This window comes from Lynx rufus, unplaced genomic scaffold, assembly GCF_022079265.1.
Source record: "Lynx rufus isolate CCGP_SWC_20201006 ecotype Redwood Valley unplaced genomic scaffold, mLynRuf1.p SCAF_8, whole genome shotgun sequence".
Lineage (NCBI taxonomy): Eukaryota > Metazoa > Chordata > Mammalia > Carnivora > Felidae > Lynx > Lynx rufus.
In genome coordinates this window covers 66,045,526-66,068,928 of record NW_025814896.1, presented here as the reverse complement: position 1 = coordinate 66,068,928, position 23,403 = coordinate 66,045,526, and the positions used below count along the sequence as shown (strand labels likewise).

Sequence of the window (23,403 nt, the reverse complement as noted above, 5' to 3'; positions counted from 1 at the left end):
TGATCTCACAGTTTGTGGGTTTGAGCCCCGCATCGGGCTCTGTGCTGACAGCTCAGAGCCTGGAGCCTGCTTCAGATTCTGTGTCTCCCTCTTTCTCTGTTCCTCCTCCGTTCATGCTCTGTCTCTCTCGCTCTCCTTCAAAAATAAATTAAAACATTAAAAAAATTTTAATTATAATTTATCTAGGGGCACCTGGGTGTCTCAGCCAGTAGAGTGACCAACTCTTGATCTCAGCTCAGGTCATGATCTCAGGGTCATGGGATCAAGCCATGTGTTGGGCTCCACACTGAGCGTGGAGCTCAGCCTCTTTCCCTGTGTCTCTGTGCCTTCCCGCTCATGTTCTCTCTCTCTTAAAATAAAAAATTAAAAAAATTATAATTTATCTAAACATCCCTTACCCTTGGTGAGCTCTAGGATATAGGAATCAGTCCCATCTTCCCAGCATTTGGTTCAGTGCCTAGCTTCTACTGTGCACTCAGTACATTTAAATGACTAAATAGGGGGCTGAACACTGGGCCTTAGAGCACAGTGGTAAGGAAGGAAGGCAGTAGGACCAGCACTTACTATTGCACAGGTTGTGCACTGCATAACTCTATGATGCAAATGGCCTTCTCGAGAGCTCTGCACCACTTTGATGTAGGCAGCAGGTCTCAGAGACAGAGCTCAGTGGCCAGTCATGAAACCTGGCCTGGGATTAGAATGTGAGGAAGTAAAGTGTTCCAAGGCCAAGGGAGTAAAGATTCTTCCTTACTTCCTTAGCTCTTCCTGTCCTTCCACTTCTGGGAGACAAAGTATAAGGGCTACTGACAAACATATAGATTTTAACATCTCAAGAAGATGCTCCTGAGCCAGAAGCTCTTACAGGGAAATGCCTTCTCTCAGAGACTTTGCCCTCACGGATCAGTGGACACAGGCACAACTTCTAGCTTCTGAATCTCTGTACGTCAAAGTTTCTCAACCTCTGTGCTAATGACACTTTGGATGGGGTACATCTTTGTTGTGAGGACTGTCCTGTGCACGGTAGGATGTTTAGCCATGTCCCTGGGCTCCACCTACTAGATGCCAGCAGCAGCAATGCTCCCTCCCCACCCCAAGTTGTGATGGCAAAAACATCTCCGGACGTTGCCAGACGAATCACACCTAGCTGAGAAACACTGCTCCGGGTTGGCCAAAATGAAAGAGCCTAGTGGGGGTGCCGGCAGGGGGCTCACTGGAAGGTTTGCCGGGCTGGTGTTCAGGGCACCGGGCGAGTGATCAGCTCTGCTGGGCTGGTACTCTGGGTGTTTCGGGTGCTGCCTGCACGTTTCTCCTTAGCCGGCATCTGACACAGTGCCTGGTACATAATAGATGCTCACTGGCACACACTAGATGAGTGAATACACATATTCTATCTGCTTCCTTCACCACTTTCACCCCAGTGGTGGCTATGTGTGGATCTATTTTTTATTTACTGCCCACGTTTGCCTGCTGGATTGTAGTCAACCAATCCAGCAGGACCCTGGCTGTTATAGCCACCAACGCTTACTTAGCATGAGGCATGATGCCCAGCACATTGGAAACACTCAATAAATAATAGGTTATTATGGGTCATTATGGCTCAGTCGGTTGAGTGTCTGACTTCGGCTCAGGTCATGATCTCACAGTCGGGAGTTCGAGCCCCGCGTGGGGCTCTGTGCCGACAGCCTTCAGATCCTCTGTCTCCCTCTCTCTGCCCCTCCCTCACTTGTGCTCTCTTAAAAAAAAAATAGGTCATTAAATTATTGACTAGGAGGGAGAGAAGGCGGGGGGGAGGGAAACTGATGAGTTGAGGGAAAGAAGAAAGGAGGAAGAAAAAAAGAACTGCGGAAGAGAATAGCATGCTCTGATGTGGCATTTTCCAGAATATGGTATGTGTGCTCCCAGACACCTACAAAGTGATTTTAGGTCTTTTTACCAATTTCATATGATGATTTGTGTTAATTAGTTATGGCAATGATACTGATTTTCCATTTATGACAGCGATATAGAACTTCTTTGTAAAAAAAACATGCCATTAGGTAAATATTGGTAATGGATTGAAAGAACAAGTAAATCACAGTTGAGAGGGTACCTGATATGGGAAATCTGGTGAATGTGATGTGCCAAATACTGAACTTTGGAGCATTCTGGTGGGTGAAAGAAGCCAGGACTGGAAGGTTCTGGGGCTGTCACCTCAGTCCTGCCTCAACCCTGAGGGTCAACTGCTCTGCTCACCTTCCCTGCACCCCAGCTTTTACAGCTTTCCAAGGAGGTCAGGGAGCTTCAAATACTTGCCCTAGCACAAGTGGCTCCCATGGCGGAAAGAGCCATGCTGAGCGTTTCACGTGTGAGGATTATTTGCAGGGCTGGGGATAGTCTCTCTGTCATGTCTGAATCCAGCGCATGGATTCCACGCCCTAAGTGGACACTTCTTTTCTGATCAGGTCTTCTGCCACAGAGATGCCGTCATGCACGCAGATACACTGTGCTCGCCTCCCTCTTGTCCATCACAGGCTCCAGAGGAAGATGGGTGCAGGTGGTAGGGGAGGACGCAGGGTCCAGTGCCTGGTGTGTAAGGGGGCAGAAGTGATCCTGGCACGGTTTGGGTTGGTTCTGCTCCCTCTGAAATGCAGAGCTCCCTCTCAGGAAACACAAACGCGTCCCTGGCCCACAGAAAGCAACTCGAGCTTCAACTCCCCACTGTGACTGCCTACCATTCGGCTGCAGCAGAGGTGGGCCAGAGACAGGCGGAGAGGGATGGCGAAAGGGCTCATGGGATGGGAAAGGAGTGACAGGGACAGAGGGAGAAGACAGAGGCCAGGGGAGCAGGCACGAGGGGGAGGGGGAGGGCGAGGACTCACGGCTTTCAGGATGCTGACGGCCTCCTTGCTGAGCCAGACCGGGTAGAGCACGTCGTCATGGAGGATGGACTCAAACAGGTCGTCCTCATTGTCGGCCTCGAACGGGGGCTGCCCAGCCATCATTTCATACATCAGCACCCCCAGGGCCCACCAGTCCACCGAGGGGCCGTACTCCAACTCCTGCAGGATCTGTTCGAGGAAACAGGCAAGGTCAGGGCTCACCAACGATCCCCACCCACGGCCGCCCTTGTCTCAAGTGCTGTGCAAACTGCCTCGTTATTTCCAGCTTGCTTCTCTGCACAGCAGGGCCCAGGCTGGTATGATTTAGGCTCGAAATCAGCCAATTCAGTGAAAACTGAGTTTAGAACGCGCGATGCTGGGGGCTAACTATCAACTTTCCTCCAAAGTCAACACTGACAGCCTGTCCTCCCGTGGGAATAGATCCTGTTCTTTGAGCAGATGAAGTTCCTGACTTGCGCTTAAGACCATATAAAAATGCGTGAGTGTTTTTGACACTAAATTCAGGGTCAGAGGAGCAAGATGCAGACTGAGAGAGACATAAGCAAGCTGTGAACGACAGAGAGCAAACAAGGATCGTCTCACACCGAGCACGGCGCACACAGTGAGAAGGTGAACAGAATGTCAGTCTTCTTTAAACTGTGACAATGTCAAGTTCACCTGAGTCCTGTGCTTTTGGAAAAGAAACTGCAGTCAATAAGTCTCCTCATCCTTTTGTGTTCTAACCACAAAGGATGACTATGTTTTTTGGATGTTCCAGGAAGGAAAAGACCCATCTCCAGCGTTCCTCACGACTCCCATAAAACCCACTGATGAATCCCTTGTTTGCCTGCCTCTGCAAAGCCCAGGCCCCTTCACTTTCTGTGAGGCATTCTCCTTATTGCAATAGCCCCAATCAAATCCTCTCCTTGATCATCCAGTGTGCTTTATCTTTGTCAACAGTCACTTCTCTCACCTAGGCTCTCAGTCTCTCTTTTTTTCCTCTGACTGTAGGCACAGTTGAATGCATTTATGTTAAACGCATGTATGACACGTGGCTGAGGAATGTTCTGTGCCATCACCTTCCTGCATGGCGTGTGGGGACTGCAGTTTTAAAAAATGAATCACAATTTCAGTATCTGGGAGAAACACCACCTAAAGTTAGGAAGCTACAGAACCTTTAGAAAAGCGAGTAATTGCCCCGATCCTATTTTTTTCTGGAGCACTGGCTATGGGTTCCAGTGGAAGAGATGGAAGACTGACCGGGATGTTTCCACTCTATTCCAGGTTTGGTGCTAAGTTCTTTCTGGGTGATCTGGAGCCACTCACTTGACTTCCTCATCCGATGAAGCTCAGATTCTCAGCTCAACCTCATAAGATGAATCAAGGTGGAAGATTTGAAAGCATATTGCAAAGTACAAAGCTCCAGATAATTGGAAGGTGGTAGGAGATCCAAGTTTTCTTCTGTTAGCTTTGGTCTCCATGTATACAAAGTACATGGTAGGTCAATGGTCTATGTGTGGCTCAGGGTAGAAATAAATGCTGTGCTGTCCCCACTGCTAAGGAAGGGATTATGAAGTGATGTCCCCATCCCATAATTATCTTCTCCTCTTATCAGAGCCTGGTGCTGCCCAAGAACAGAAGGGCAGAGGAGATGACCTCTCCTGGTTTCTCTCAGCTCTGTAATTCTATGGAGAATTCCCCAAAGTGATGGTGACGGAGGACAAGCATGGGTGGGGTGCATGTCCTAAAAGGGGTGTGCATCCAGGACTCTCCCCAAAATGGCAAAGGCCATGAACAGTCTCATCAGTTTGCAGGTAACTTCACAGGGAACTTGTCCAGAGCAAGGCTCCAGTTCAAGTTCTCAGATTTCAGGACAGCCAGGGAAGAGGATGCTGACCGTGAGGACCGGGGCTTTCCATGGTCTCTCAAAACACCCTTCTAGAGACTAGAGATTGCTTGGGATTAAGTAAAAAAAGACTTGGGAGGAATCATTTTGAAAACATTAAAAGCATGCATGATTTAAGAATTTAAGAATCCTTTTAATTTAGAATGGAAAGAAATGCAAGCAAACGCAGCCATCTTTGAATTATTTGGGGCTGGCACTCTGTTTGGTGAGTATCTTTGGTCTCTTAGCTCAGTGGTCATCACATGGTATCTGAGGGTCAGTAAGCTCTGCTGTCCCGAGAAGCCAGTAATGCTGCTCTGTGCCAAAGCCAAAGCCAGCGAGTGGCTCTGTCAGTCATGAATGAGCCAACACCCTGTGCGGCTCAGCATGGCATTGCTGGTTTTGAGGGCATCGCTATCACCCATTGTGTCCAGAAAGCTTTCTCATATTCCCCCAGCTTTCCTCTTATCTTCTGACATCCTAAGACCCTTTCCTGTCCCTAAGATCTTTAGGCACTTTCCATATACTACGGTGATTTTGGTTATTTTTTCATGGTCAATTGTTCCCTCTGGGCATCTCTAAGGCACCAGGCATAAGGGTTCTAGCATGCTTCTGAGCAATGCGCCCCCCACCCCCGGCTCCCCCGCAACCAGGCCAATTGCAGCACTCGGGACACTGGCTGCTACATGTGCCCCAGTGTGTGTCTCACCGGGTGTGCTCCCTTCTCTCTTGGGTTCAGGGGGCTTGGGGTGCCAGGGTGGCCACCCTCCAGCCTCCAGGAGGTGGAAGATCTGGGTTCAGTGCCTCCACAGGGTGGTGGGGAGGTGACCTCCAGGTGGCCCATGTGTGCTCAGCCAGGACGGCTCTGCAGAAACCACAGAGTGGCCCTGCCCACCCTTCCCCAGGCCCACTCCAGAGCCTTCCCTTTTGGGGAGGCATCTTTTGTAAAATTCCTTTCGGGCTTGGCCCTAAATTTATGCTTTCTCACCAGCTTGTCAACAATGGAGAGGTGAGAAGGGCAAGGCTTCACACGCCACGGGAGGGCACCTGGTACGGTGGCTACCCCCTTGAATTGGTCAGAGCCCGGGTAGAAGAGAAGGGCAGGCACTGGGTCTAATGGCGCCAGTCATACCCAGGGCTGGCTGCCATTTCCTGGGGAGCACGCGCTGGGCATGGGAAATGGAGAGGGGGTGCAGTGGGGGCTAGCCCAGGTCGCACGGTGGGAAGAGAAGCCTTGGGGAAGAGCTAGCACCAAATGAGCTAGCGCCTCATTAGGTGTCTCTGGTTTCAGGGTTAACCCAGGCGCCTCACAACCCCTCCCTGTTTGAATAGAGGCTTATGGTTTCTCAAGCATTTCCATGCTCTAATCTCATTAGATTCTTATAACACCTTGATGAGGTAGGTAGGGCGGGAATTGTTATTCCTATTTGAAAGATGAGGAAGCTGGGGGGTTGAAAACATTTTGTGACTTGGTCAAGGTCCCATGGGGGCATCAGTGGTCAAGTCTAGCCTGGAAACTCAACTCTCAGGACTGTGCTTTTCCCACACTGCACGTGCCAGCAACAGTGATGATGTGACAGAGCTACTAGGTATTGTCCCAGTGCTCACTGTGGGCCAGGCACCAGGCTAAATGCTTTAGAGGCATAATTTCATCTAATCTCCCCCGTAGCCCTTGATAAAAGTAGCTATGTCTCTATCAGTTGTAATTTGCCTACGGGAAGACCAGGGATTGCTTTTGGCATTGCACACATAGTGGAGATTCTGTATCGCGGACATAAAGATGGAATGGGAAGGAACAGTGTCTGCGCCTCCTTATAGACAGAGAGATCAGCCCTATTCATTGTGACTCTCATCAATGGACTGCCTTTCATGAAGGTTGTGTGGGCGTTTTGTTCATCATAAAGTGAATGTTTGCCTTGGGCTGGGTCCTTAACTACTATGCTGGCCTGTTAACCCTTTGTCTCTGGCATCAGCTTACAGAGGAATTGGAACCAAGTATTCTGATGATAAGAAATGAATGAGGAAGATGGTAAAAAAGAAGGTCCCAATTGAGAGCCCTCACTTTTGCTGATTTCTCCTCAAAGATTAAATTCCTAGTGTTCCTACTAAGGAAGATATTTTGAAATCTCTCCTTTCAGATCTCTTAGAAGATAAAGGTCCTAAGGGAATTCAACTATTACTTACCATCCTCACATCTCTCCTCAGGCCCCCCATGTCTTGTCCGGTCTGTGAAAAGTCTCTTCACTGACCTTCCCTCACTCTCTGTCTTCTGAGCTATATTGCTGTTGCCTGTCTGTGTCCTGGGACAGGTGTGAGAAACCTGGACACCCTCCAATGGAAAACTCTTAGTGGGTCTATAGAGCCGACAGGAAAAAGACCACTTTCCTTGGTCCTTTTTCCTAATTTTATCTATTACCATAAATAGCTATACTATTTTCCCTTTCTGAACAAGGCCAAGAATATTCTCATCCCTTCAACTGTGTTCATGGTGGAGTGTCACAAGTTCAAATTCATTTATTCATTCAACGAACCATGACTAAAAGCCTGATCTGTGGTCTGGTTCCTGGACTCAGATTAGAAACACAGCCTCTGCCCTAAAGGATTCAGAGCCCAGGGATACTGAACCTCCTGTACTGCCCTGCCCCCACCCCAATCTTCCCTGTTGTTTTCAGGAATGCTTCCCACTCCCTACCACCAAAGGAAATCCTGCTGATTCTTGACAACTTAGTTAATCTACCAGGTGCTTCAAGAAGACTCCCCTTATCCCTGAGGATACCATCTTGTCTCTCATATCTATTTATTCTGCTTAATTAGTTGTTTACTTATCTGCCACTGCCTCTAGACCAGAAGTTCTTTTAGGAGAGTGATGAGTGTTTAGCCAATTCTTTATCCCCACTTTGCTTTGTGTCTAGCAGGTGCTCAAACAATGCCACTGAAAGGAAATGAAATCTGAATGGGCTAACACCTACCCACCACGGGCAGTGCTTAATGGAGATTGGTATTTCCTTCCCATCTTACATGTGTCAGAACCCTCAAGTCCATTTTTATTAAGCATCTGTGATATACTTCGTCCTAAATTGGAATCACGTCACACTAGGTATCACTCAACCTAGGTAAGATTGATTTGGAGAAATTCGAAGCAAATACTTTATGAGGAACAAAACATCCAGACAACTTGACAAAAGGCAGCCCATCAGTAGGGCTCCCAGTGGACATCTCTGATCTATACGTATCAGATATACATATAGCTTTCCTCTTCCTGCTTGACCCTGTGCACCTGCTATGCAGAATCGCCACACCACTAGGAAGGGCAAATAATTCTTGGTTTTACTGTAGGTGCGTTACAGCTAATGAAGAAGCTAACTGCTGCCTTTATCGATGGTGCTCCTTTATTCCGGTTATTAAGAAGTGAAAACAATGATAGAAGTCTACAAAGTTCTCTTAGTCTTACTTTCATTGGTAGTTCTGGACTGAGAGGGAAGGACCTGCCCAGGTTTGGGGAACTGTTCACAGTTTGCCCAGTATCTCCCTTATCACCGTCAACTTCCTTATGGAGAAATCAGCAAACCTTCTACCTTTCCTTTTCTCCCTCCTCTCTCAGAATCTATCCTAGTTTTCTAGAGCCTTCCCTCAGCACCAGTAAGTGACCCCAGTGCATGGGAATGGATCCCTGCCTCTGCCCTGGTGGAAGAAGGTGGTTAGCACATGGTCTTACCTCGGGTGCGATGTAGTCAGGAGTTCCACAGAATGTGGTGGTTGTGACGCCGTTCAGAATCCCCTCCTTGCACATCCCAAAGTCGGCTAGCTTGCAGTGACCTTCTGCATCCAGAAGGATGTTGTCCAGTTTCAAGTCCCTGCAAGAGGGGTCAGAACCACATGATTAGTGCTTCAGCCACCCCAATATGGTCTTCTTGAGTTGGAGAGATGTGGCCACCTCAGGGAAATCTGCGATAAAAAGGAAAACCTTTGAGGAGGCTTGACCTGCTGGCAACCAACCTCTGTCAGGGGCTCTTGCCCAAGTTGAGCAACCCCTAAAGGTGCCTCCATTGTCCCCAACATGAGAGGGGAGCTCCTAATATCTCAAGACTACTGTGGTTTAATAAAATCAGTAGCTACTTATTGAAGCCCTACTATGTGCTGCAATTCAAATTATTTAGACCTTGATATGAGAGAGAGAAGCAACTTATCCCCCTTCCTTCATGGGTTAACCATAGGGATCAGTTGGAGGGACAAGACTAATGCATAGTAACATCGATGACTCAGATAAAACCACAGAAGGATCAGATGCTACTTTACAGGACACCGACTATGTGAGCTATTGTGTTTCATGGGGAAGACCATTGAGAGCAGCTGCAGGCTGGGAGAGCTTCAGCAAAAAAAGGACTCTCAAGAGAAGCTTGGAGAGATGGTTAGGTTTGGAAAGGGCACAAAAAGAAAAGGTGGGAGGGAAGGGAAAGCCAACACAGCAGGTGCAAAAGGCAGTGAAAGGACCAGAGAATTGGGCTCCAGTGAATGGCGGGGCAAGACAGGCAGATTGAAACCAACCCCAAAGAGCCTAGAATGCAAGAGGGGTTTGAAATTCCTGCTGAGGACAACGAGAGACCTGCCTGCATGAGCACGATCTATTTGTAAGATCAGTCTTCTCTGGGCAAGCAGGCAGAGGGGGGAAAGGTTCTGGGGACAGGAGGGAAGACACACTGGTGGCAACGACCAGGGCCTACAGAGACCAGGTGGTTCCTTGCAGTGAGTGAGGGCCACAAAGGGTGGGTGGGGGCCTGCTGGCCTCAGTCAGCGTAGCTCTCTTGCATCCTGCTTTACAGTTTGGGGTTCTACATAAGATCCTGTATAAAATCTGAAGTTCTGGATAAGAATTCCCCTACCAACCAAATCTGCAAACCCCAACCCTGTCCTGTAGAAGAACCCAGACTGCCAGATGGAGGTCCTCACCCTGGACCTCCCTCAGCATCCTCTATAGAATGGGGCCAGAGTCTTACAAAGAAGGCCTATTACCCCGCACACAGAGCAAGAGGGGCCTTTCTCACAAGTCTGCTGGCATCTGGATTTGAACTTCAGCCATCATCAGAGATCTGGGCCTGAGTGCAAAGGTGGGGCAGGAAACATTTCAGGGCCTGCCTGCTTTGCACCCACAGCCCTGTTTCCGCTTACAGCTGGGACTTCTTGAGAAAAGAGAAGGCTCATAAAATATGCTGTTCTAAGCAGATGCTTGTGAACTAAAGAAAGAACAGGGAGTGCAACCAAGCTGCGCCACTGGGACTGGGCTCCTTGACCTTCTACCCTGGCCACTGTGTGTGGTCAGGGCTCAGCTCTGGCTGGGGTGGGAGGGAAGGGAGAAGAACACTGACGTGGGCACAGGAAGCCTGGGTTTTAATCCCTCTTGTGGCATGGCCCTGGTGAATTCACCTTGTGGGTCTGTTATCTGGTCTATCAAACTGGGATGACACTTTCCTGCTTGTCTAAAGGGTTGAGATAGTATGTGTAGAAGTAGCAGGCCTTTATACCGTTACACCCACTTCCTTCACAAGGAAACTGAGTTGGAGGGGAGTGGGTGTTCTGTCTGCCCATCTGAAAATGTTGGCGTCGTCAAGAGGTGAACCTATGTGCCCCACTGAGTTACAGCCCCTTGCTGCTCCCTAATCTAGTGTTGCCTTGTCAAGACCCACACGCATGCACCATGGTCACCATGGCAACACTTGCAATTGTAGCAGCAATAAACAAACATGTGGAAAGCACCTCTGTGGTCTACAAACCACATTCATGTTCTGAACAAGGGTTCAGAAGAACATGCTTTGCTATTATCGTGGCAGCAGTAAGCAAGTGGAAGCTGGAAAGAGGTAGGTGATTTCTGGAAGGTGACGAGGGGGTTGATGTAACTAGGACTTGAACTGGGTCCTCTGCTCTAAAATCTGGTGTTCTTGCCTCTGTGTACTACACTCCTCTACCTTCCTGCCTTCCTGTTGGTGGTCTTCTTCCAATGCCAGCCACCAGCCCCAATTTAGAAAGGCCCCACCTGCACCCTCTCAAGCCCTCTCTTTTAAAGCCTTGTCATTGGAAGGGTGCATTCTGCTTTGTATGAATGGAGGAGATTCGGAAGATTCCAAGCCAGCCTGAACTTTGCCCTTCTAAAAATTCAACTCCGCACTTCCTTCTGCTCAGGATTCCTACTCAGGACAAGAGAAGGTGGAATGTCTTTCTTCTCCCTCTTCTGCTCTCTGCCTGTCCTAGCCCTGGCCCAGGTACACACTGTCCCCCTGCTTCTTGTCTCCTCTTCTCCCCGAGGGAAGAAGCCACCCCATGCTGAAGGCCCAGGGGGACCACGAGGGCTGAGTATGTTCTGTAGGCAGTCCACGGGCAGCTGTCCCCTCTGCCGTGGGGAAGGGAGGCCCCAGGCCAAAGCACATCTTCACACTGTCCCACCGCTGATGCCAGAAATCCTGCCACTACTCACCTCTTCAAATTTCCCCTCTGCTGTCTGTGTTTCTCTAGAGCTCTGCCTCCCCACATGAAACCATGTCTCATGGAAGAGATGGTGACTTAAGTTCCTTTCCTCTGTGACAGGGGAGACTGGCAGAGCTGGAAAGTCCCCTGGGGACCAGAGATGCCACAATTAAAACTTTATTCCCCTGGGGTCTTCAGTCTCTTTAAAAAGAAAACTACCCACACTGCTGGGACTAAGCCTGCCTGGTGCTGGGCTCTCAGTGAGTTCTCAGTGGGGTTTCAGTGGATGGCACAGCCAGGGCCATGTTTTGCTCAGGCAGAGGAAAAGGGAGAGAATGCCCTTCCCTACAAGGGCGTAGGGGCCCAGGGCCCTTCACGGAAGGTGGCGTCCCTGGAATCCTGCTTGCTGAATGGCTGGCTGAGGGTGGTGGCCCCTCTTGGTTCTCCCTCCCTCCTCCTTGGCCGCACTGCTGCCCCAAGACCCCCCGCCCCCCCTCCACTTTCTACTTGCCGTTCCGGCCCCAGGATCTCCTCACCTGCTGGCTTTTAGTGCTGCCTGTTCCGAGGGGTCTCTAAAGCTTCCCTGGGAAAGAGGTCAGAACAATGGTTTCTCAGTCTTGCTGGCTCTGAGGCCCAGCTTGCAGGGCAGGGTGAGTGGGCTTTTCTCCTTCCTAGGTGTTCCCCAGGCGCTCAGGTCAGGAGCCGGGCACATAGTGGGTTCTCATCGAACTTGTTGACTGATAGCTTTGCAAAGAGGGATTTCTGACTAGATATTAACCCCCATCAGTCCTCAAATACAAGGGCAGGTTACATTTGAGGACTGGGGACATTTTTAAAGGAATGGGGTCATTTAATAGTGGAAAAAAATACAGCAAAATCCTTTCCCCTATATATGAATCAATATGACTAGCTTTTACTTATTAAATAGTTTCAACATTTTAAATAGACAATGCCTTCATGTGTTCTAAAACCCAAAGTATAAAAAAGGCATACATAACAATAAAAATTCTCCCTACTGCCATCTGTTCTCCAGACACCTCTATTTTCCCCCTACAGGCAACTGCATTAAAAAAAATGTTTAGGGGCGCCTGGGTGGCTCAGTTGGTTAAGCATCCAACTTCGGCTCAGGTCATGGTCTCGTGGTTTGTGGGTTCGAGCCCTGCGTCAGGCTCTGTGCCGACAGCTTAGAGCCTGGAGCCTGATTCGGATTCTGTGTCCACCTCCCTCTCTGCCCTTCCCCTGCTCATGCTCTGCCTCTGTCTTTCAAAAATAAATAAATGTTAAAAAAATTTTTTAAATGTTTATGTTTGAGAATGAGCAAGGGAGGGGCAAAGAGAGAGAAAGAGACGGAGACAGAGGATCTGAAGCAGGCTCTGAGAGCACAGAGCTTGATGCAGGACTTGAACTTACAAACTGTGAGATCATGACCTGAGCCTAAGTCAGATGCTTTGACGGAGCCACCCAGGCGCCCCAGGCAACTGCATTTTATTCATGTCTTGTGTATCGTCTTGGTCACATTTTACGCATAAATAAGAACACTTCATGTCCCCCCTTTTAACTAATCACGACCTTACTACATGCACTGTTTTGCGCGTTACCTTTTCCATTTTATATGTATTGGAGATCTGTCTTGGCACATAAAGAGGCTATTTTTTGTGGCTGTATAACACTCTACCATATTTATTGGGGAACATTTAGCTTGCTTTCAATTATCGGGCTATTACAAACAGTGCTGCTGTAAAGATGCTTATAAATATATGAAGGTAACCGTACATGCTTTCTAGAAAGGAAATTTCTGAGTCAGATAGAACGGGAATGTAGATTTTGATGGATGTTGCCAAGCTGCCCTCCTTAGAGGTTGAAGGATTTGCACTTTTTTAAAAAATGTATTTATTTTTGAGAGGGAGAGACAGACGACAGAGTATGGGCAGGGGAGGGTCTCTGAACTGTTAGCACAGAGCCTGACACTGGGCTCAAACCCATGAACCATGAGATCGTGACCTGAGATGAAGTTGGACACTTAACCAACTGAACTACCCAGGCACCCCAATGATTTACACTTCTGTCAGCAGTCCATGATAGTGCCTCCTTGCCAAATGGTACATTATTGAGTTTCTGGTAGTCTGACAGGTGAAAACAGTGAGTTTCTGGTAGTCTGATAGGTGAATACAGTATCTCAGTATATTCTTAAGTTTCTCTGTAAGTTTGAATATTTTTTCATACGTTTAAAAGATACCAGTATTTTTTTTCTGTGAACTGTTGTCGTTTTTATTTTATGGTGTTTGTTTCTCATTGTTTGTTTGTTTTTTTTTTTTTTTTTTTTTTTTTTTAAGGAGCTCTTTCTAGATTAGGAAGTGAACTTTGAGTGGCAGAGGAATTGCAAATTCTTCTCCCAGGTTAATTTTTGATATTGCTTATGGCAGTTTATTTTATGGTTTTTGGATTTTATGTCTTAATTTGAAAGGATTTACCCCTTTCAAAGTTAATAAAAGCATTTTCCCAAGATCCCCCTTTGTACTTTTCTGCTTTCATTTTATTAAAAAAATATTTTTTTTTAATGTTCATTTATTTTTGAGAGAGACAGAATGCAAGTGGGTTGGGGCAGAAAGAGAGGGAGACATAGAATCCGAAGTAGGCTCCAGGCTCCGAGCCGTCAGCACAGAGCCTGATGTGGGGCTCGAACTCACAGAGCTGTGAGATCATGACCTGAGCCGAAGTCAGATGCCCAACCGACTGAGCCACCCAGGCACCCCTGCTTTCATTTTATAAACAGAAGTCTTTTGACGTGTTTGGAATTTGGCCTGATAAAAGTACGAAGCAGAGATCCAACTTGGGTTCAAATCCCATAGGTTGGATAGTTCATGGACTGAAACACCACTTTTTCAAATGCTGTTACTAGCTCTCCATAAGCATTTGGACTTATTTCTGTACTCTTCATTTGATGATGTTGATCTATATCACACTTTTTAAATTACTGTGGGTTTATAAAACATTTTCACATCCAGTAGGGCTGATCCCCTTCTTTCTTAAAATTTCCTAGCTACTCTTGTTTATTTTTCCATATGAACTTTAGAATCATCTGTCTTGTTTTAAAAAAAATCCTTGTGATGTTTTTATTAGGAACATGTCTAAAGCTATAAATTAACTCAGAGAGAATTGATATTTTTATGATGTTGAGTCTTCCTATCCAATAATATTGTTTGTCTTCCGATTTGTTAAAGTCTAATGTCCGTGAGGGGCATTTGAAAGTTCTCTCTTATAGATCTTGTGCATTTCTTGTTATATTTAATGGCAGCCTGCTGGTTGTCCCAATACCCCTTCCCATTTTCTTCCTCAGTAAGAGAACGTTGCTGCTATTGTTGTTGTTGTTGTTTTTTGAGCCCTGCTCATAGTGATGTAGCTATAAATTGGGACTCAAAGCCTTCCTTAGAGCTGGGTGTGGTTATGTGACTATGTTCTAGCCAATCAACTGTGTGAAGTCGCAAAATGAAGAAGCTTACTCTTCTCTTTCCTTCCTCTCCCTACTGCCTGGATGAGGATATCATGCCTGGAGAATCAGCAGCCACCTTCGACCATGAAGAAAAGGACCAAAAGCCCCAGTAATGGTGACTGGACTTCCCATCTCCAGTTAGCATTCATATGAAAAAGAAACTTGTATCTTATTTAAAGCACTGTTGTCTGGGGTTTATATAATTACAGCTGAATCCACTTCTAAAGAATGCAAGTTGTTATTGTCTGTTTTAAATTCCAATTATACATGGGGTCTTTTCTTGAGGGTGCCTGGGTGGCTCCATGGGTTGAGTGTCCAACTCAGGTCATTATCCCAGGGACGTGGGATTGAGCCCCCTGTGGTGTGCTAGGCTGAGCATGAAGCCTGCTTGGAATTCTCTCTCTCCCTCTGTCCCTCCCCATCCCCTCACTACCACTTATGCGCGCTCTCTCTCCAAAAAAACTTTTTTTTATTAAAAAAATTTTTCCTATTATAAATGAGGTCTTTTCTTCCATCATATTATTTATCTGGTTGCATATGTATTTACTAGTTATTAATTTCTGCTTATCATTTTATGCCCTGCCACCATACTGAATGTTCTTTATCTAAAAAAATTTTTTTTATATTTTATTTATTTTTGATAGAGGGAGACAGAGAACAAGTGGAGGAGGAGGGAGAAGGAGACACAGAATCCGAAGCAGGCTCCAGGCTCCGAGCTGTCAGCACAGAGCCTGATGCAGGGCTCGAACCCACAAACTGCAAGATCATGACCTGAGCCGAAGTCGGATGCTCAACCAACTGAGCCACCCAGGCACCAAATGTTCATTTTTGTAAAGGAGTTTTCCAGTTGATTCTCCTGGATTTTCCAAATCATCTGTCGTTGCTGATCATTTTTACTTCCTCCTTTTCAGTGTTTACATTTTTAGCTTACTTATTTTGCCTAATTGTGTTAGCTAGAACCTCAAGAACAATGCTAAATAACGATGGTGATAGTGAGCATATTTGGTAGTCTTTGATTTTAGGGTGGGGTCCCTCCCAGCACTTCCTCAGGCAGAATGCCTTTATCATAGCCCTTTTCGCTTGGTACCTGACTGAAGGCGACTAGACCTCCATTAGACTGAGGACTTGTGAGAAATTCCATGGAAACTCCCTTTCTCTCCCAGCTTCCAGAGGTCCAAATGAGGTGTGGGGAAGAGGGTAAGGAACAGGGTGTACAGTGCCCCCCTCTAGTCCTGGGTTTCTCGTCCTTGGAGCTGGATTGACATTGGCAGCTGGATAATTCTTTGTTGTGGGGGGCTGTCTGGTGCATTGTAGGAAGTTCAGTAGCAGCCCTGACCTCTGCATATTAGATGCTATTATCAACACCCCCCCCCCCCGGCCCTGCCTAGTTCACAAGGCCCCAGATGGCTCTAGACATTGTCACATATCCCCTACAGGACCTCTGGTGGACTGTTACTGCCCTAATCTAAGTCTTAAACAGTGATCAAAGCTCCAAGATGGTCTGGCCCAGATCATTAAGCCAAACAGGGATTTGACAGCAAAGCTATCAGGAAAGGGTACATCTGCCTGGAATGTCCTCTGCCATTTTATCCTGGGAGACAGGAAGCCTGACCACACCAGCCTTGCGGACATTTGGTATACCATCAACCAATCTTTTTAAACGTCTTAGGAAATCGAGGCTCACCCACACGTGCATGGCTGGTAAGAGGAGGTGCTGGGCTTATGCCACACAACTACCCGTGACCAGCTTTCAGACCAAATGTAAGATCCGTAAGCTGTAAATCTCTGTCTGCTGATGGGACTCCAAATTCCTTTGGTCTTATAAAGGTGGGCTTCATGGTGAGAAGGGAAATACAGAAGCCGAGAGGTCACAGCTGCTGACAGGGAAGGAGTGATTTAGGGGCAGGATGGTATAACCAAGGCTCCCTTGAGATAGGAGCACAGGTCTCTTCCAGAAACTCAAAAGACAGTCAAGAAAATCTCAAATATCTTTGGGACTCAGTTTCCTTATCTGTAAAATCTGGGTAACAATTGCCATGATTAAATGATGTAACCCATGTGACAGTTCTAGCATAGTACCCAATACATGGTGGTTACTCCAGGAGTAACTAACTGTCTCTAAGAGTCTCCAGGGGTCTCCAACCATCATTTCTTAAAACACACATGCCCTGTGAGGACAGGTGAGTAGGTCCCTAAAAACTCTTTGAGAAGTACTTATTACTTCCTAGTGTGTATACACCACAGAGATAGACTCTGTAGGGCGAAAACTACAAAGTATATGTAACTATAACATACAGGGGAAGTGTCAAATAATACTTGAGAGATGGAAAGAGACTGAAACTTTTAGTCTAGTCCACTGAAAAAATCACGGATTCCTTTCCCCTGGGCCTGGGGAATGACACCTCGCACGCACCGAGGGGAATACCAGTGCCCCAGGGGAGAAAGCAAAGGTGGAGGCCATGGTTTAAGTAGTAGGGGGTAGAGCAGCACAGGTGTCACTGATCAGGATTGATGCGACAGCTTCCAGACCCTCAGCAACCTTCCCAGGCCCTTGGGGGTAGGCGCTCTGCACAGCCAGGGAGCAGCTGTGGTAGCGGCATGAATCTGTTCCTGTGCTTTGTGGCTCACTGTGTGCTATCACACACCTTATCTCTCTTTCTCCCAACAGCAGCCCCAACTTGCAAAGAACATGGCGGCACGGCCCGGCTGGGGGTGGGGGTGGGGGCAGCACCAAGGCTCTTGAGGTGAGCAGGGACCTGAACAACAGAAGCTGGGTGGAGTCCAGCTTTCCTCCCGCTGTGGCTCAGCCATATTATTTGAAAATCATCCTTTCCTACTTGTGAAATCGTATTTTCCCAACTTGGCAGATCCCCCAAGAATAAGGGCCAGAAAACTCTTCTGTAAACCACAAGCATTTAGCAAAGGGTTGGCACAAGTTGAGAACTTTCACCCATAAGAAAAAAATTGAACAGGGGCACCTGGGGGCGGGGTGGGGGGGGGCTCAGTCAGTTAAGCATCCGACTCCTGGTTTTGGCTCAGGTCATGATCTCATGGTTTGTGGGATCGAGCCCCACATTGGGCTCTGTGCTGACAGTGCAGAGCCTGCTTGGATTCTCTCCACTCCTCTCTCTCTGCCCCTCCCCCTGCTTGCTCTCTCTCAAAATAAATAAACTTAAGAAAAGAAAAAAGAAAAAAAGTTGAACTTTTTTTTTTTTTGCTTGACTTGAAAACTCACCCCAAAGGAAGAGGCCCACATGCCCCCATCCTCATCAACCAGGCTCCATAAAATTTAATGTCTTCATTTCCCTGGTGCTACGCTCACTGGAATATTTCTCTGGCATGCTAATTCCACAAAGCTCAGGCCTGAATGCCACACATATGATAGCAAATTCTTCCATTTACTTGAAGATAAGAGATTAGAAGGATTACTTCTCAGGATGCCAAATATTTCAATCACCAGAGAGCAGGCCCCTCAGGGGAGATTATGAAGAAACTCTGCTTGTTTTTGGACAAATAGTGGAGACTAGCACGTGATTGTGGTTAATCAGATGGGAATATAGGCCCTTCTGGCAGATGTCGCTAAACACCTTCGTAAATTTAACAACACATTTACAAGAAAGACAAGTTTCCCCTCTGGGATAGCACACTCTCCTTGACACTGTGGCAAATGTTGGTGACCAGCTGATGTCCTTTCTCCTGGCTCCTTCTGTGGCAGCCACCCGAAGCACACCCAGGAAAGCCAAATCACTCAAGCACCACACCGGGCCAGATGGCACTGCACGCACGGAGCCTGTAAAACCACCCTTCATGCCTTTCACCCAAGAGAAAAAAGCAGAATTTGCTGCAGAGTCGAGGTAAATGATTTAAAAAGTCTCCACTGCTATGCTGATACCTGAGCTGAGAGTCAGTGGTAATGTTTCACTCCGGGCCAGCATGCTGGGAAATCTCTGAGTCTTTCCATAGGAAAAGCTCAATAATTTAGGACAAAACAATTAACTACATTTTTTCCCCCAAATGCTTTTGCCCAGGCTCAGCATTAAATCTTTAAATGCATTATCTCATTCAATCCTACCAATAGCCGAGGAATGTGGCAGGACTATTGTTATCTCCATTTTATTTTTATTTATTTATTTATTTATTTATTTATTTATTTATTTATTTATTTATTAATTATATGAAATTTATTGTCAAATTGGTTTCCATACAACACCCAGTGCTCACCCCAATTTTAAAGATGAGGAAGAAGGGTCTGAGGGGTTATTTACCTAGCCCTGGACACACAAGTGGGGAGTGACACAGTGGATCTGCCTGATATCAACTCCCATGCTCTGAATCACTTTGCTAAGTTGTTTAGCGGCGGGGGGGGGGGGGGGTGTAGGGAAGTGTGGAACATTGTATTTATAGCTGTGCTGCTGTGGGATTGACAGCACAGTTGTTGCTATTGGGGTGATGGTTGTTTCTGACTCATGGCAACATGGTTATAAGATGTAACTGATAAGCTAGACCATGCTGTTTTGACCAGCAGGCCTTCAGCTACTATGCTGACCTCTAGAAATCTGAGGGGTGAAACGGTACTCCTTTTGTGGCCAAAATAAATAGCTTGGGGCTGTACCTGGACATGAAGACTTGGAATCGAAGCACGGTAGAATAACTTATCTGACTGCATGATTGTCCAATTACTTTTAAAAATTTTTTTTAAGTTTATTTATTTTTGACAGAGACAGAGTGTGAGCATGAGCTGGGGAGGGGCAGAGAGAGAGGGAGATACAGAATCCGAAGCAGGCTCCAGGCTCCAAGGTGTCAGCACAGAGCGTGACGCGGGGCTCAAACTCACGAACTGTGAGATCATGACCTGGGCCAAAGACGGACGCTTAACCAACTGAGCCACCCAGGTGCCCCGTCCAATTACTTTTTTAAACCCACAGTTGTGAAAGCAAATTCTTTTTTTTTTTTTTTTTAATTATTATTTGAGAGGGGAGGGGAGGCAGAGGAAGGGAGAGAGAAGGAGAGGGAGAAGGAGAGGAAATCCTAAGCAGGCTCCATGCTCAGCATAGAGCCTGATGTGGGGCTCAGCCCAACGACCCTGGAATCATGACCTGAGCTGATATCAAGAGTCTGATGCTTAACCAACTGAGCCACCCAGGCGGCTCATGAAAGCAAATTCTTAAGCTTGACACACTCACAGACAATATCCTGACTTCCACCGAAGGGAAATAAGTCTTGACTTGTGTCCCCAGCCAGTGGGATGGATCCCTCAGACCATCATGACACTTACCCCTGGCCCCCCCTATTCCTCTCCAGGTCATCAATCAACCTGCACTGGGAAATGGCTATTTATGGGCTTTGGTGTACAGACTGGGTCCAAGGACAACGACAACCTCAAGCAAATCACTTCTCTGAGTTCACTGTCCTCAAATATGAGAAAAGACGGCTGGATGAGTCAATCCCCAAGGACCTTCTCGTCTGAGATCCTGGGAAGTGAAGGCAGCTGGAGCCCATGAAGTCTGAACTTGCAGTCCTGGCTGTTGCACACCAAATGTGTCCCTTTCCACTCTGGAGCAAACCTCTGCCAGCAGGCGTTTTTATAGAAAACGTAAATCAGACGACGCTCTCCTTCCGCTTGCATTCTTTAGAGGCGCCCCACGAACACGCTTCCTGGCATAGTGTGCAAGATGCTTTGGGGTCTCCACCAGCCTGGACTATCAGCCTCATCCCTCACTGTACCCCCTCATAATCCAAACCTGGGCCTGTGGGCCTTGGGTGCTTCCCAGGAGTGTGAGCCTGTTTCCTGCCTCAATGTCCTGGCTATAAGGATCTGCCACCCACAAGGGACACCCCATGGGGGTTGCTGAGATGTCCTCCAGTTGCCAGATGCTCTCTAGCTTCTCAATACACAACCTCCATCAAAGGATGAAAGAATCAGTGAGCAGGGAGGGAAATTTGTGAATCACGGCCCCAGGCAGCCAGACGGCCCGAACAAATGCTTTCAGATAATATATGGAACTATTAAAACATGTTATTATTAAAAATTGTTAAGGCCAAGGGCAAACCATCCAAGGCAGCTGATTGCATCCGTTCTCCCATTACATTCAGGAAGAACCCCTTCGCTAACGCAGCAGCTTCCATGGCAGTCAGAGGGGAGCCCCAGACCCTCGCTCTGGCTCTGGCACTGGCCCTCCCCTCCCTCTCTTTTGCCGCCACCTTCCCATCTGTCCAGCCCCACAGGGGACTCCGACAGCACTTTCCTGCCTTGAGACCTTTGCCACATCGCCGTTCCGTCTCCCTGGAGAACAGACTCTTCATCACTAGGGTCCCTGACTTGATCCCCATTCCATAGGCCTCTCTCTGGCCACTGTGTCTAAAATGGCCCACCACCACTCGTCCCCCACCGACTCTGACCCTCATCTCTGTCACCTCAGCCACTCCCTTCGCGGCAACGACCACAGCCTGTAATGATGGTGCTTGTTTATTTCCTGGAGTAAATGGTTTTCCCCCGCATGAACTCCATGAGAACCGGGGCGGTGTCTTTGTGTTCCCAGTGTGGTCCCCAGAGCCCTGCCAAGTGAGCCTGCACTCACTGTTGGCTGAGCGTCTGGAGGAGCCGGATCTGTGTTAAGTCCACCTTGGTGAGGGTGTAGTTAATGGCATGATTACAAACCCTAATGCACCCATTGCCTAGATGGCCCTACTGTGTAACGTTCCATTATGGTTGCCACTCAGAGTCTGCCTTTTGTAGCAGGCCATGAGGATACCGAGAGAGAAGACAGTCCCTGTACTCGGGGTCTGGAGGGAGAGGTGGACATGAGGCCAGAATGCCTGGGGTGGTAAGTTCTACACTAGAGGGACAAGCAGAATGCTACCGCTGCCCTTAGAAGGTAAGGGCTGCCGGCCTCGCCTTTTTTGGGCCCAGCGATTTGCAGCTCAAAATCCGGCCAGTATTCTGTCATCACAGAGAGGGCCACTCCGGCTAAAGGACCAAGGGTGACCCTTCTGGGGGTGTGTCGGGAGCCGAGCAGAAGTGGACTCTAGACCCTCGTGCCCAGGACTCCCAGACAGGAAGGCCAGAGCGCCACTCTCCGAGCTCCTTGGGCAGGGCGAGCGGCTGCCCAAACGAGGGCAACGTAGGTCTTCCTCGTCTGGCCACATGGGCAGCCGCGTGCTAGAAGAGCGGTCAGTGCCTCGCGGGTCACCTCCACCCAGATAAAGAGCTGAGGGAGCACAAATGTAAGTCCGCACAAGTGGAGGGGGATGTAGGGAAAGCACGTCTTCCTGCAAAGTGGGGGTCACCCAAGTTACTTGGAGGATAGCAGAGGCCTCGTGCGAGGCCAGGGAGCTGAAAGTGGACTGACCTCTGAGGGGACAGAAAACAGATTTTATTAGTCTTAAAAAAAGGCGTCTTACATTTGTATTTGTTTAATTTGGCCACGCAAGGGATTTGCTTCTAGGACTATGTGGTGCTTTTCAGCTGATCAGAACCGTTAATATGGGAATGTGCGCGTGTATATGCATGCATACATGCTGCAAGGACAGCGACAGGGCTGTGCTCGCGCCTACACGTCTCCTCGTGGGCGTAGGCCTGCAACTAATGGCCGAGGAGAGGGCACAGGCCTACAAGGGGGAGGCAGGCAAGGGAGATCCCTCCGTGTCTTCAGGGAGGACAAAATCTGGTGGAATTTATAAAGCAGACAGCCTCCATCACTCCACCTGATGAATACTGAATGGGCCACTACCACGCACCAGGGAGGTCCTGGCTTCCGAGTGAGGGCAGGGGTCTCCCAATACCTCAACCCGCCCATGTGGAGTCTGAGGTGACTTGGAGACGTCTAAATGGACATGCCGACCAAGTGGTGAGAGATGAAGGTTTGGGCTAGAGAAATAATGAGCGTGGGTGAAACAGTCTGAGAAGAGAAGTGGGTTAAGACTGGTCTGGGAGCAAGGCCGATATTTAACGGGACAACCAGAGAGGAAACTCAGGAGCCTGGGGAGTCCGGAAGCCCACAGAAGCCCAACTATCCACCTCAGGCTCGGAGAGATAAAGGCACTTGCCCTTACTTATATTTATTGAGGTTTTCTCTCTATGCTTAGATATTCCAATGCATACTCAGAAATGATGATGATAAGTTGTATTTTTCAAGAAAATACTTTCCAGATCAGTAGAGGTATCATGGGCCAGAGTTGGCCCAGTGAACAGCTTTAGTAAAGAACAGAATTGTAAACCGCAAATCCGCCAGTGGGAAGAAGGGAAGGGATTTCCAGGATTCTGCTCAGGGGAAAAAGGAAAGAAAGCATCATCTCTGCAGTGACCCCGGGAGAGCTGCCCGTGCACAAGACAGCAGCTGTCTCTGTGCAGGAAGAAGCCCCGTTCAGAGACACCCCTGTTCAGAGACACCACCCCCCCCCCCGAGCTCTGTGTTCTCCAGGAGCCTCCCAGTCTCCAACCAAGATGGACCTAGTGCCTCCTTCTCTTCCTGGTTAGTGGATTTAGAGAGAGCCCAGCTCAACAATAGGGCAGTTTCCTGAGCCCTCTCGCTTCTCTACTAGCCCACTGCCTTCTGGGTGCCCTCCATGGACTCTTCTGCTCCATCCGAGGGGGCCACTGTGCTCTGGATATTTCTTTGCTTCCTTCTGGTTAGAAATCACCTACCCCCAGGGCACCTGGGGGGCTCAGTCGGCTAAGCGTCCAACTTTTGGTTTCCACTCAGGTCATGATCTCA

At 48.1% G+C, this 23,403-nt stretch overlaps 1 protein-coding gene and 1 long non-coding RNA gene across 2 annotated transcripts in view; one reads left to right on the top strand and one right to left on the bottom strand.

The window, feature by feature from the left end:
- The window catches only part of PRKCE (protein kinase C epsilon), a 499,091-nt gene that overhangs the window by 28,746 nt on the left and 446,942 nt on the right, over positions 1 to 23,403 (bottom strand). Inside the window, exons 12-13 of the mRNA XM_047067544.1 lie at positions 8,459 to 8,597; positions 2,859 to 3,047 (exon numbers count right to left, since the gene is read on the bottom strand). Coding sequence (XP_046923500.1) covers positions 2,859 to 3,047; positions 8,459 to 8,597 — 328 coding nt within the window. The remainder of the gene's footprint in view (positions 1 to 2,858; positions 3,048 to 8,458; positions 8,598 to 23,403) is intronic.
- On the top strand, positions 10,497 to 22,171 carry LOC124502916 (uncharacterized). The gene is made up of 3 exons (XR_006960087.1): positions 10,497 to 10,595; positions 18,405 to 18,543; positions 19,991 to 22,171. It is a non-coding gene; the product is annotated as an uncharacterized LOC124502916 (long non-coding RNA).